Source organism: Parambassis ranga, chromosome 19, assembly GCF_900634625.1.
Source record: "Parambassis ranga chromosome 19, fParRan2.1, whole genome shotgun sequence".
Lineage (NCBI taxonomy): Eukaryota > Metazoa > Chordata > Actinopteri > Ambassidae > Parambassis > Parambassis ranga.
Window position 1 is genome coordinate 24017408 of NC_041039.1, and position 14627 is coordinate 24032034.

Below are 14627 nucleotides of genomic sequence, written 5' to 3' on the forward strand. Positions count from 1 at the left end.
CTTAAACGCACCGTGTGTAAAAATCAGGATATTTTATCCAAATATTTAATTTTATTCTACCTGACTGACTTAAAATCCTCCAAAACATAGTGCTGATATGTTACAAAATAGTCTGTATCGTATTTTAAATTCAGCTTCTTTTTATATTCATATCATGTCGATATTTTCTTCCATACAAATTCCCCAAAACCTGGCGTCGCCTTCTTCCTCATCAAAACACAGAAATATGAAAGCATGTTGTTTTTTTATAATAAATACAATGATGATAAAAAGCCTTTGTATTTTAACGGTAGTCTAACCCTCGTCTGCCCCACGTCAGTGCAGGTATTTTATGAACTCTTTCTTTCTGTCCGTCAGGATGTTTTAAAGGAGCAGAACCACCAGAATATGAAGAGTTCAATGCACAAACAGAGGAGAGAAGAGGCGGCAGCAGGGCGGGTCGATCGTCTGCTGCAGACGCTGCTCAGACTTTTCTAAAGCTGCAGGATGATTGACACATTAGAGAAGCAAAAAATCATTACGCTCCTTTTCTCTGGGCGTCAGTGGAGAGTTTGGTGAAGATGGTGTATGAATTATTTGAGCATCCTCTCCTCTACCAACATGGATCATTTATAGAGCTGCAGCAGGCGCAGACCTCGGTGGTTCAGGAGGACTGGACCTTCTGGATCATGAATGAAGCAGCGTTCTCTTCCTTTGTGATGTCTGTTCTGTGCTCTACAGTGAGTCAGTGTTCACAGGATGCTCATATCTGACTCTGGGATCATTAGCGGCCGGTCGGCCCGGCTCCTCGTTACCTGTCGCCATGGCCTCACCTGGATCCACCTCACATGTCGGGCTGATCTGAGGAGGATGATCCGCTGTCTTGTCATTGACAGCTGCCGTCTCTTGGTGACTGCTTCCGTTCTGCTTCGTGGTCATTTCCACCATGGCCCACCTCGCCTTCTCATCAGTTCCGTTGGCGTTGGCCTGGGTGACGCGGAGGTCTCGGATGGTGCCGATGCCGCCGCTCTGGATGGTGGACAGCGTCCTCTGATGTCCCTCGGGCCGCTGACAGCGGTACAGGCCGCGGAAAGCGCAGCGAAACTTCTGGGACATGGCGTTGTAAATCACAGGGTTGATGGCGCTGTTGGCGTAGATGCAGGTTCGACAGAAAAGGAGGAACCAGGCATCCAGATAAGGAGCAGACACGAAGGAGTTGATCAGAACTAGAGTCCGGTACGGCATCCAGAGTAAAGCGAACAGGATCACCACCACAGCCAGCATCTTCGTCACCTGCAGCACAGACACACAGGTCATAACCTTTAAAACCAGCGTCTGATTCTCCTTCAATGCAACATTCATAAGTATGTTAAAATCTAAAAGTCCTGTCCTCCTCAGCAGCCAGCAGGACGCCATGATGGAGTCACATGTGAGCAGCAGTCACATGACCAACACTCAGAGAGTCTCTGTCTGACCTGCAGCTTCCTGCAGCTGATCTCTGTCTGAGTACCTGAGTGATTCTGCACACACACCCTGACGGCTCTCTGACTGCAGACAGGATGGAGTGTGTGTGAGTGTGTGGAGGACTCTATGCTGCAGTGACACACACACACTGAGCAGTGGTGTTTTCCTTCTTGTCACTGTGTTGGTACAACCCTCCATTTGCCGCCCAGTGACAGCTGCCTCTGTGTTTCAGTGTCTCTTTATTTACGGCCCGCCTCTCTACGAGGACATGAGCGCCGCTCACAGCTCGGCACACACATGATCATTAGCACGAGTCCTGTTTCAGCAGCGTGGGAGCTGCCTGGGGACCGGCTGCTGCTGGAGGAGATCAGTGAATGAACAGCAGCTCCCACAGCTCCACCTCTCATTAACCACAGCCTGACTCCACACCAGCAGCTCCCTCTGCCACGTCACAGTTCACGTCCACGTCCGTCCACAGACTGCAGCCAAACATGGACCAGCTGTGACGTCACCCACAGGTGTCTCAGGGGTGGGAGGACCTGCCGCCATGAGACCGTCTATACTTCCAGTACAGGCAAAAAGGGTGGAGCACAGGTAGAGCAAAGAATGATACAGATCCTAACCTGAACTTCTAGCTGCTCACATCTGATCCTCGGATCCTCCTCCCAGCGACTGCTTGTTTATCATGGTGTTATTGGTGAAAACAAATTTATGAGAGAGGCGCCTTGAATTAGTTTTGGAAATCATATTGATATTCATCCGTAACAATCAGCACACCGTGCAGAAAGGCACGGGCAGCCGAGGCAAGCCTTGCAGGCCCAATGCAGTATGTGCTGATGAGGCATGCTTCTAATGTCTCTGATTAGCCATGATTGCTTCGTGATTATTTGAGTCCTCATCAGAGGATGCATGAGCAGTCGCCAAAGAAAAGCGTGTGTCTGAGTTCCTGCCTGTGTAGGAGCGCTTCGACACCAGCAATTAAAACGCTGTGTGTGTCTGAGTGTGTGTTAAGAGGTGGTTAACAGAGGCTTCTGGGTTAATTGAGTCATTTGAAAAGTGGAAAAGGCGAGGCGCAGAGAGCAGGGAGAGGAGTGAAGGCAGCAAACCATAAAGATACACGAGGAACCACAGGCAGAGGAAGCCTCTGTCCGCAGAAAGAACCTTCACATGTTTGTGCTGGCTTATACACTCCGTCTGTTGATATAAAGCCCAGTGATCATCGACCGATCACTGTCTGAACAGACAGTGATGACAGCAGAGATCCACGGCGCGCAGGCTGCTCTCTGTTCATGCAGCCTTCTGAGGGTTGTAGTGAAAGCATTGCAGCACTGGACTCATCCAGACTGGAGAAGATCCTGGTGATGAGCAAGACCAGCACACAGCTCAAACTCAGCTGTTTAAACAGGATCAATAAAGTCTGAACTCAGCACAGGATGCTGGCTGTAGTTCACTTATCCACCACAGGGGGCACTGTCTGTTCTTACATTTAAAACCTTCAAGGGTGAGCCCATCAGGATTGTGTGCAGCCTCCCTCTGCATGCCATAACCCTCCTTCCCACCCCGTATCACCATTGGCTGGTGACCATGGTAACAGCTCCGACATTTCTGAACCACTGTCTGTGAGACAGTGTGTGTGTGATGAGTCTTATCAGTCAACATTATGCTGCACACCTCCTTCTCTCCCAGCCTCGCCCCTGCGTCCTGCTGAAGCGTGGCGTCCATGTTTTCCACGCCGCAGCAGGTCGACAGCAGGTATCATGCACGCGCCTCCTCTCAGCAAAATGCTGTTTAAGATAAGTGTGTGTGTGTCCACGCCTACAGTGGTGACAGCCAGCTCAGCAGGTAGATTATCTCTGCACAACAAAGCGTTTAGCTGAACAGGCAGGAGGCGGGAGGAGAGCTTCCTAATTATCTCTGCACTGTGATAATGACCCCGAAGCATCAGGGCGGCGTTCTGAGTATGAATATTATGACAGTAATTACGCGGCGCCCGGATACAAACAGATTTGTTTCTGTTTTTGCGTCTTGGTGGTGAAGTGAAGTCACGTCTTTCAGTCCGGCCCACTGAGCCAAAGAATTTTTCCTCTGGTGGAATCGCCTGGGGCGACCATGACCAAGCCCCCGCCCACCCCCACCCCACCTCCACACACACACACACACACACACTTGAGTAGATCACAGACATGAAGAGATTAAAGCAGTGCCGTAATCTCAGCGCACTCTGTATTAATCTCCCATTATAAAGGTGCCACTCTGTGACGTACAGGTTTATCCAGCTGCTATCAGATGGAGCGTGAGGAGCTGAGAGGAGCTTCATCCACAGTAACTACACTTTAATGTAAATCACATTATGCAAATCTGATGAAGACCCTTCAACACACCAGATTAAGATCTGCCACGCCAGAGTTCAGTCTCTGACAAACACACACAGGCCCCTTGTGGGCCTTAGACCCTGTTCACACTGGAGAAAGTCAGTCCAGCTAGAGTGGGATTAAATCCAGATCAACTTGAAACTGGATACATTCAGACCTATTTTCAAATCTGGCACACAATCACACACACATGTCAACGCTCAATCAATCTTAACGCAGCTTGTTTGTTGTCCCATAAGCCACTAGGTGGCGCCTTGTAAAATACAGAGTCCATTCAGGACCACATGTGCGCATGCGTCATGCATTGTTTTTTGTTTTTGTCCTGTGTCGCTCATTCTTTCCTTTTCCCGGTTCAAGCAGCAGTTTATTCCTTTGTAGCCCTGTGGAAAATACACTCGGGGCAAAGCTGTCGTAGTTCGACGGTTGTTTACATACTGCTTTTGTACGCGGCCCGGACACTGTCCCCGTGAACTGGAAGTATAATGTCACTATTTGCTAGCCGCATTTGCGTTCGGACCTGAGCCAGATGTAAGGCAATGCGCCTTGATCCACCTCCGAGGTGGATTGAAATAGAAAATAGAAAATATCCAGATTTGCGTGGTGGCGCCGGCGTCAGGGTGGCTGGGCAGCGGGCTGCGGGGGGTACACACACAAACAGCACCAGTTCAAGCACAAGGCATCATGGAAAAGACTGATTCTAAGACAGCAATTATATTACTGAGGGCTGAGGACACCAGACCCTGCCTGACCCCAGTGTGAACGGGGTCTTTCGTTTAGGTTTTGCTACTCTACAAGCGGCCAGAAGCGACTCCCACACGTGCAGTTTGGAGGCGGGGACCGGAATGGATGACCTAGCACATGCTCTCTTCTGGACCTGACTTCAGACTCAGATGTGGAGTTGGTTTTGGGACTCACTTTAGAGTTTGGGTTTATTTTTGGACTAGTTTTGGTCTTTGGTTCTGGAATTTGAACTGTTCAGACTTGTGTTGGATGGATTCAGACTGATTCTGAACCAGAGGGCCCGTCTTTGTAGGAGAACCGATGAAGGATGTGAGAGCTGTCACTCACAGTTATTGCTTTAGGAAGCTGCCGGACTCTCCTGAGATCCATGAGGTCACATGACCTCAGCAGACGTGTTTGTGTGTGCCAGGGGCCAAACTCTGATGATTTGGACCAATCAGCATCCAGTGAGGACACTTTGTGGCAGCTGGTCCCTCTCATGAGTCATCCTGATTCGATTGTTTTCAGGTTGGAGCAGTCAGCTGCTCATTGAGCGCAGCCGTCCATCCTCATCCAGCGTGCAGTGCTATACAGTGCATGAAGAGACTGCACATCAAATATCTATCAGCGTCACCATAGCAACAGGGGATGCTCAGCTTGCTCGTCCTGTGGGATCCTCAGCCTCGTCCACTCCTGCTGGGAGGTGTGATCTGTCCTGTAGGATCCTGGGTCAGCCTCCACCCAGCTCCCTCTGCTTTGGTCAGGTCAGACAGAGACTCTCTGAATGTTGGTCATGTGACTGCTGCTCACATGTGACTCCATGGCTTCCTGCTGATTGCTGAGGAGGACAGGACTTTTAGATTTTACTGACTCTTTGTTTCTGGAGGATGTTTAACTGACACAGTTTAAATGAAATACTTGAAGCTTAGAGTTTCCTGAATGATGCATTCAAGGACCATGAGATTGATAGAGGCACAGCGTGGACAGGTCAGGCCTGTGTCTCTGACTCACAGACTGATATCAAAGAGTAACTGGGCTCCATGTGGAGAACTGCTTTTTTAATTGGAAGCTGTCTGAAGGAAGGCGCTCCGCTAATGAATCCTCCACCTGAGGGAGCGTGCCGAAAGCCCGACACTTTATCTGCCCGAAGCAGAGGGAACATGTGGGAGAAGTGTTTCATCATGAAGCGCTCCTCGGCAGGGAGGTTCTGGTCACCTCTCAGCAGGAACACTGTGTGTGAACATGTGAGCTCTTCCTGGCTTTGGTTTTGTCTCTTGAAGCGTCTCAGGGCCTTTTAGAGTGACCTTTCTGTGCATGTGTCTGCAGGACGGGACCAACACGCTCCCTCAGCCTGCACAGCACCTTCTGTATTTAAAGAGTTTTACACCCTGCGGCCTCTAGAGGCAGCAGAGAGTCAGTCCTCATAGACCTCCAGGTTAAAACATGTTTACAGCCTGGAACAAAGACTGGTTTGGTCTCCTGGTCTCTGTCATATAGGAGAATTCAGCACCAACCAGGCTCCACCTCTTCAGCTGTGTGTGAATCAAACAGCAGTTTAAGCTGGCTAGAGGGCGCTCTGGAGTCACTCCTGAAGGAATGTGTTCCAGTATTGATTATGTATCAGAGCTGAAATGTAAATAGATGCAGTGCAGCCAGGTCCTAAATGTTATAATTACACAAAGTCTCTTTTGTTACTTACTAAGTTACATTCTTGCCGTCAGCTGTCCAAATTTACGTCTGTCCACAAAAAGTGGCATCTTTTCCCTTTAAGTCATTTTCCATGAAGTCATTCAGTTCTGCCCCTCTCTCTCCCCCGTGTGTAGATTTACCTAATTTCTGAAGCAAAGAGTTAAAACTGCCTTTCAGTCCAAATGTCTCCAGAGAGAAGAGACATAATGTGGACACACGTCCGTCCTGAACTAAAAGCTAAAACTGTGTCATCCTGCTGAGGGGATAAAGGCGGAGGAAGGTGGAGGCTTTCAAGACTGAAGCCCTCAGAGGACGAATGTTTTCAGTGAGAGACAAAGAGGAGCCGTCAGTCAGAGAGAGGCCGTCTGAGGAGCAGCAGCCATTACACACACGCACACAGACACACACACACACAGACACACACACACAGACACGCACACACAGACACACACACGCGCACTGGCCGAGGGCCGCATCATCACCGCGCTCTACAGAGCAAATCATGGCCTCCGTGTCGGCCGCAGCATCACACTCACATGCCGCCGGAGACGAGGCCGCGGTCAAATGTGAACAAAGCTATTGCACCGTAATTACAGCGCAGAAGAAGAAGTGACGGGCAGAAAGGTGACCTGAGAGCAGACCTGCTTCCTGGAGGACAGCGCGCTCTTTGGCCGACCATGGCGGCCCCCCTTCCCCACCTCCGGGGCCTCCCGGCAGCTGCGGCGCAGCGTGGTGGCGCCGGCATCAGGGTGGCTGGGCAGCGGGCTGTGGGGGGGTACACACACAAACAGCACCAGTTCAAGCACAAGGCATCATGGGAAAGATTGATCCTAACACAGCAATTATATTACTGAGGGCTGAGGACACCAGACCCTGCCTGCTCCTCCAGCTACACCCTGCCTGCTCCTACAGCTACACCCTGTCTGCTCCTACAGCTACACCATCTACACCCTGCCTGCTCCTACAGCTACACCATCTACACCCTGCCTGCTCCTACAGCTACACCATCTACACCCTGCCTGCTCCTCCAGCTACACCATCTACACCCTGCCTGCTCCTCCAGCTACACCATCTACACCCTGCCTGCTCCTACAGCTACACCCTGCCTGCTCCTCCATCTACACCCTGCCTGCTCCTCCAGCTACACCAGCTACACCCTGTCTGCTCCTACAGCTACACCCTGCCTGCTCCTACAGCTACACCCTGCCTGCTCCTCCATCTACACCCTGCCTGCTCCTCCAGCTACACCATCTACACCCTGCCTGCTCCTACAGCTACACCCTGCCTGCTCCTCCATCTACACCCTGCCTGCTCCTACAGCTACACCCTGCCTGCTCCTCCAGCTACACCCTGCCTGCTCCTCCAGCTACACCCTGCCTGCTCCTACAGCTACACCATCTACACCCTGCCTGCTCCTCCAGCTACACCCTGCCTGCTCCTACAGCTACACCATCTACACCCTGCCTGCTCCTACAGCTACACCATCTACACCCTGCCTGCTCCTACAGCTACACCCTGCCTGCTCCTCCATCTACACCCTGCCTGCTCCTCCATCTACACCCTGCCTGCTCCTACAGCTACACCCTGCCTGATCCTCCAGCTACACCCTGCCTGCTCCTACAGCTACACCATCTACACCCTGCCTGCTCCTCCAGCTACACCCTGCCTGCTCCTACAGCTACACCATCTACACCCTGCCTGCTCCTACAGCTACACCCTGCCTGCTCCTACAGCTACACCATCTACACCCTGCCTGCTCCTCCAGCTACACCCTGTCTGCTCCTACAGCTACACCATCTACACCCTGCCTGCTCCTCCATCTACACCCTGCCTGCTCCTACAGCTACACCCTGCCTGCTCCTCCATCTACACCCTGCCTGCTCCTCCATCTACACCCTGCCTGCTCCTACAGCTACACCCTGCCTGCTCCTCCATCTACACCCTGCCTGCCCTGCCTGCTCCTACAGCTACACCCTGCCTGCTCCTCCAGCTACACCCTGTCTGCTCCTACAGCTACACCCTGCCTGCTCCTACAGCTACACCCTGCCTGCTCCTCCATCTACACCCTGTCTGCTCCTACAGCTACACCATCTACACCCTGTCTGCTCCTCCATCTACACCCTGTCTGCTCCTCCATCTACACCCTGTCTGCTCCTCCATCTACACCCTGTCTGCTCCTCCATAGATCTTATATTTCTTTTCTCATCAAACTTTAATCCCTAACATTCAGACCAGTGGACGATGCTCTGTAGGGGACCTGAGGCCACAGACTTATCAATCACCCTGTTTGTTAAATGTAGTTTTAAACCCTGTGATGACATCATCAGTACCTGAGGTAGAGGATGCGTGCGATCAGGCCGTACAGCACGATGGCGAGCAGCAGCGGGATGACGTAGAAAATGGTGAAGTCGATGAGGTAGATGGGCAGGTAGAGCTCCCGCTTCACTTTGTAGCCGCAGTGCTTGTGTCCGTCCTGGCCGACCTGCGTGTCACAGATATGATGGCGGCAGGTAATGATGTTTCACTCTTCCACATGATGACAGCACTCTCAGAAATGGCAGCACGCTCTTAAAAAGTCTCACATTCATCTGCAATTTTCACCCAACAGGTGCTTGTATCACAAATGTTTTCTGTATGAGTGTGTGACACACACTCACTGAGGCCACGGTGCAACAACACACACACTCACTGAGGCCACGGTGCAACAACACACACACTCACTGAGGCCACGGTGCAACAACACACACACTCACTGAGGCCACGGTGCATCAACACACACACTCACTGAGGCCACGGTGCAACAACACACACACTCACTGAGGCCACGGTGCAACAACACACACACTCACTGAACCTGTGATTCTTAGAATAATCTCTGACCTTTTTAGGAAAGATGTTTTTTTATCCCTGAAGGTAAAATCAGTGAAGCAGGAAAAATAAGCTCCTCCCACCTGAATGTCCACCAGGAAGAACCACAGCATGCAGTAAACACAGGTGAAGATCCAGACCCCGGCAATGATCCGCTTGGCCCGCGACACCGTGCACACCGTCTGAGCCTTCATGGGGTGGCAGATGGCGATGTACCTGCAGGCGGAGAGGAGACACCATGGCAGGCAGGCAGGTGGGATCATGTGTGTGATCTCTGTGTTAGATTATCTTTCATGTTTGAGAACAAGATGAAGGGACACTCAGGGACTCAGGTATTTGGACAAAAAGGAGACACTCAGAAATACAGGAAGTGTCATTTTAGTTGTGTGTCTGATTATTGGATCCAAAATAATGAACATTAAATATTAATAGTTGGGATGTGACGGCAGCTCAGTGATGCAGACATAAACAGATGATGTTGCATCACTAACACACACACAGACAGCAGTTCAGGTGCAGTTCCTCACCTCTCCACGGTGAAGGCGGTGATGGAGCATGAGGACACGTTGATGCCCAGGTACTGTAGGTAGGTGATCCACTGACACCCAGCATGCCCGAAAATCCACGTCCCCCTCAGACTGTCTGCCACGGTGGGCAGCCCCGCCGCCACCAGCACCATCAGGTCGGCGATGGCCAGGCTCACCAGGTAGCAGTTGGTTGGCGTCCTCATGTGGCGAGTGGTGAGGACCACCAGGACCACCATGATGTTGCCCACGATGCCCACGCAGCACACCAGCAGGACCAGGAACACCGACACCGTCTTGTACTCCAGCGACTCAGAGACGGCGAGGCCGGAGCTCAGAGAGATGTTGGTGGGCGTGTCGATTCTGGAGCTCACGTTGTCGGCCATGTTTGCTGTCTGTTAATCACACGCTGGCTTCATTTGATGAAAAACAGGAAATGAGGGCCGAGACTCCACAGTGACGCCATGTTTCTTCTTCTTCACTCTCATTTAACGCTGCTCTGACATCTAACAGGTCAGGTCAGACTCAAACTCTGTGAATTCACAGAAATTGTCGTCTGTGATTGATTTTTTCTAACTCATAAAGAGAAGAACCTGATGATTCCGGGACGTCCAGCCGCTGCTCAGGCTCCTACAGACAGAACAGGAGGTCAGTTAGAGGGACGGATGGTGGACCGGACCGACAGAAACCGAGTCCTCCTATTTAAAATGTCACTTTTGTGTTGCTCTGTGTGGAGAGTGGAAGTCCTCTGTCCATGATTTAAACATGGAGGACTAAGACTCACTCCCTCAAGTGTTTGGAGCGTTTCCTGCTGCTGAAGCTAATTAACCAGCATGCAACACTGTGAACCTCCACGAGGCAACGGTTGCTCTTTACACTCATCACACACACACACACTCTGGGCCTTCCCTCCCTGAGGCCTGTCTCTGATAAATTGAGGTGGACATCACCTCCTCCTCCTCCTCCTCCTTCCTCCTCCTCCTCCTCCTTCCTCCTCCTCCTCCTCCTCCTCTTCCTCCTCCTCCTCCTCCTCCTTCCTCCTCCTCCTCCTCCTTCCTCCTCCTTCCTCCTCCTCCTCTTCCTCCTCCTCCTCCTCCTTCCTCCTCCTTCTCCTCCTCCTCCTCCTCCTCTTCCTCTTCCTCCTCCTCCTCCTCCTTCCTCCTCCTCCTCCTCTTCCTCCTCCTCCTTCCTCCTCCTCCTCTTCCTCCTCCTCCTTCTCCTCCTCCTCCTCCTCTTCCTCTTCCTCCTCCTCCTCCTCCTCCTCCTTCCTCCTCCTCCTCCTCCTTCCTCCTCCTTCCTCCTCCTCCTCTTCCTCCTCCTCCTTCTCCTCCTCTTCCTCCTCTTCCTCCTCCTCCTCCTCCTCCTTCCTCCTCCTTCCTCCTCCTCCTCCCTCCTCCTCCTCCTCTTCCTCCCCCTCTTCCTCCTCCTCCTCCTCCGCTCAGTGTGAGCTCCTTTCTGCTGCGGCTTCTTCTTTACCTTTGCCTGACCTTTCAGTACCCGCACACAGCCCCTAGCACCCGACCGCAGCACACAGCCAGCACAGCATCACTCCTCACCAGGAAATAGTCCCGTCCTCATTTATCTCAGCAGAGAGCCTTCAGGTGTGACCGCAGCACAGCTGCTCTTCCTTCTTGTATTGCTTCACAATCTGAGCCAAGCTAACAGGCCGCTAGTTCTAGTTACATATTGTTCAGGGGCTACGGTTCACCTCATGGGGACAGGAGGTCCGCCCAATCAGGGTGGAGGCTCGTGGTGACATCACTGATAGTTATAGAACAGGATTTTTATTGATTATTCTTTCCTCAGATTTATTGTTTTAACTTCATCACCTTTACCGTCTGGACGGTCTGCAGAGCGCCCCCTGCGGGACAGGAGGCGCAGGCGGTGCAGCTTCTCTGCTGCTCTTCTGTTGTGGTGATATTTTTTATCTCTGTTCACCCCTTTAAAGTGTGCACAGAGGAGGACTGTAGCTCTTACTGACTGAATTCTGGTGTGTTTAATATTAAAGGCAGACTTTTAAAAAAGGCTTAGGGGATTAAGTCTCAGCAAGAAAACAAATATGTACATTCAAATAAAAACCATGGAAGCAATTTAACATCTGAGGAGGAGAAGGAGGAAAAACAGCCGCCTGCTTTACACATTAGTGTGTGTGTGTGTGTGTGTGTGTCAGCCTGGATTTAGTTGAAGGCTCAGATGAATCAGAAGAGGTTTTCTAAGAGCTAAAATGACGTGTTTGAGTTAAGATATTTGAAACGTTTCTTCTGGTTTTGACTCTGATCGTGTTTATTGATCTGCTTCTTACAGTTGTGAGCCCTGCTGCACGGCAGCTCTGCAGATTCTCTAAGCTCCCCTCGAACATTTTGAGTCCTGCTGATGGACAAACGTTTCTGTTAACCCTGCAGCTTCCCTGTGGGATTCCTCAGGGCTCCATTTTGGGCCAGGTCTTCTTCTCCATATACGAGCTGTGTTTAGTGATGTGATGAAATGATTATAATATTTTCCCACCAGACGCAGCTGCCCGTCTGCTCCTGGGTGCCCCAGATTAAAATGTAGAAGTGGATCAATCTGACACCAGCTGCTCTGACCCTGAACACTTCTGACCCTGACATAAACTTGCTTTGTTTATGTTTATTTGGACTATTTCCATTTTTAGAGAATTATTATTGTTTTGGCAGGAAAAAAAGTCTGAACTCAGAATTTAGACTTTTTAAAGAATTCCGAGAAATGTTTGTTTTTAACCACTGAAAGCTCATCCGGGCATCATCATCATTAACCTGCACCCTCCTCCAGTCGGGTGGAGCTGTGGGCCCGGCTGATGTCACAGACTGGACAGTGTGTCCACGCATGGGGCTCTTTTTACAGCATGAATTTCTTCTTCTTCTTCTTCTTCTAGTGACAGCTCACTCCCCACAGATAACTCTGTCTGAGCTCTGCTGCTCTTCGAGCTCTGCTTCAGGTTCCCCCCCATCATACACTGATCACAAACATCTGATGAAGGTGTTAAAGGTGGAGAAGCTGAGGTCAGCGGACGGGCAGGCTCACGGTGATGGTGACTGACAGGCAGGTGAATGTGAGCGGCTGAGCGTGCAGCCCTGCTGAGGCAGAGGAGCAGCAGCTTCATGGCTCCAGGCAGAAAGGAGGGATCTGTTTGTTCCACAGAGAGCCTGCAGCTCAGACCCTAAACTTCTGATCATTATCCTCATTAGAAAGAACAAAGACTCACCTCATCAGCCTTTGCACCCCGTCAGCTTTCAGAATTAATCCTCTTCACAGAATAACAGGTGTGTGTGTGTGTGTGTGAGTGGCATCGGTCGCTGGTTACAGCCAGGTCGGCAGCATGCTTCAACTGTACACACTCACAGAGCTGCCACTACTCACTACTCACTGAGCTCCGTCTCCCTCTCTCCCTCCCTCTCTCTCCCTCTCCCTCCCTCTCTCTCCTCCTCTCTCTCTCTCACACACGCACACACAAATGTTGGAAACAGCACCGGTTTCAAAATAAAACCATGACACGGTATCAACACAACACTTCACTGGAGAAATACTGTGCAGCTGAAGAAGGAGCTTCATGTGTGTCTGTGTGTCCCCGCAGAGAGGGACTCAGGGAAACAGGAAGGAAGTTTGAGGTGTAGCATGTGTGTGTCACTATTGATGATCTTTGATGATGGGCAGCAGCTTAAATTCACCCCCTGCTGTTTGGCTCTGACTGAATCATAGAGAAAGAACCATTTTCTCCCATGGACAGGTCACCAGTCTGTCACAGGATTAACATAGAGAGACACAGTCATTCACACTCACTCATAATTCAGAGTCTCAGATTAAACATGGGAGGAAGTCAGAGACAACCACAGACACACAGAGGCAGCAGTGCTAAACGGTGCTAACCACTGCACCACCATGCACCTGAAGAAGACCCACACGTTCAAATCAAACCATTTTGCCTTAATGTGAAATTCACAAAAGGAAGTTGCGTCTCATCTGTTCTTAAGCTTCACAGCTCGTCCTCCGCTTGCCTTCTGGCGGTCCTTCCCCCCCGTGCACTCCAGTCCCTCACTGCTGTCAGGGCTCATGTGTTCAATCTCCCACCGCACACACACACACACAGAAAACACTGTGCAGCACAGTGTTAATGATGGAGTTCAGCTACAATTCAAATAAATGGCAATAAAATGCCTGTGTAACCTCTTGTTGTCGGACACTAAGTACCTGCAGTGTGCTCAAACATTCAGTCAGTCATGGGGTTCAGTGTCTGTGGCCTTTATTTCTATGATGTTTATTTCTCCTCCAGACTTGGAGGAAATCAAAACAAACAAAAGCTACATCATGTGGAATTGTAATTTCAGAAAATGGGAAACAAAACACAAAATAAATAAAAGACGTATGTATGTGTATATATCATATATGTTTGTATCAGAATCACAATCAGAAATACTTTATTATTTCTGATTCTGGTTCTGATCATCATTCACAGCTTCAGCAATCATTCGGTGCAAAGTCGCTGCTGCCATCTACTGGAAAAAGACTGTAAAAACGGAACTTAGTGTAACTAATGTCAAACAGTACAGAGGAGTTAGAGGCAAAAATAACTCTGTAAAAATAGCTGTATCTGTGTCGATGTTACTATAAACAATAATATAATATAATATAATATAATATAATATAATATAATATAATATAATATAATATAATATAATATAATATAATATAATATAATATACTAGAAAAGAATTTCCTGAAGAAAATGCAAGTTTGATTGCTGCAGCTGAAGCGTTGCTTTGAACGCTGATGTGAAGCATTGCTCTGAATTGCTGGAGAATCTGCAATCTGAATTTAATTTGCTGAAACACGTTGACCAACCTGCAAGGATGAAGCTCTTTTATTTTGAAAAGTAGAAAACCTTTGAACATTAGGAAGATATGAAGGAGAAACTGCTGAAGACAAGAACAATATGAAGCCATAAAGAACAGCCTGGAAATATACCATATGAAAGGTCTGAGGCTGGAATAATATC

At 49.9% G+C, this 14627-nt stretch overlaps 1 protein-coding gene across 1 annotated transcript; it reads right to left on the reverse strand.

Moving 5' to 3' along the window:
* Window positions 1-714: 714 nt before the first annotated feature.
* On the reverse strand, window positions 715-10002 carry trhr2 (thyrotropin releasing hormone receptor 2). Its single transcript, XM_028430542.1, has 5 exons — window positions 9620-10002; window positions 9176-9308; window positions 8555-8706; window positions 6866-6989; window positions 715-1272 (listed from the first exon to the last, which is right to left on the reverse strand). Exons 1-5 carry the CDS (start codon window positions 10000-10002, stop codon window positions 715-717), a joined length of 1350 nt encoding a protein of 449 aa, XP_028286343.1.
* Between the last annotated feature and the right edge of the window lie 4625 nt (window positions 10003-14627).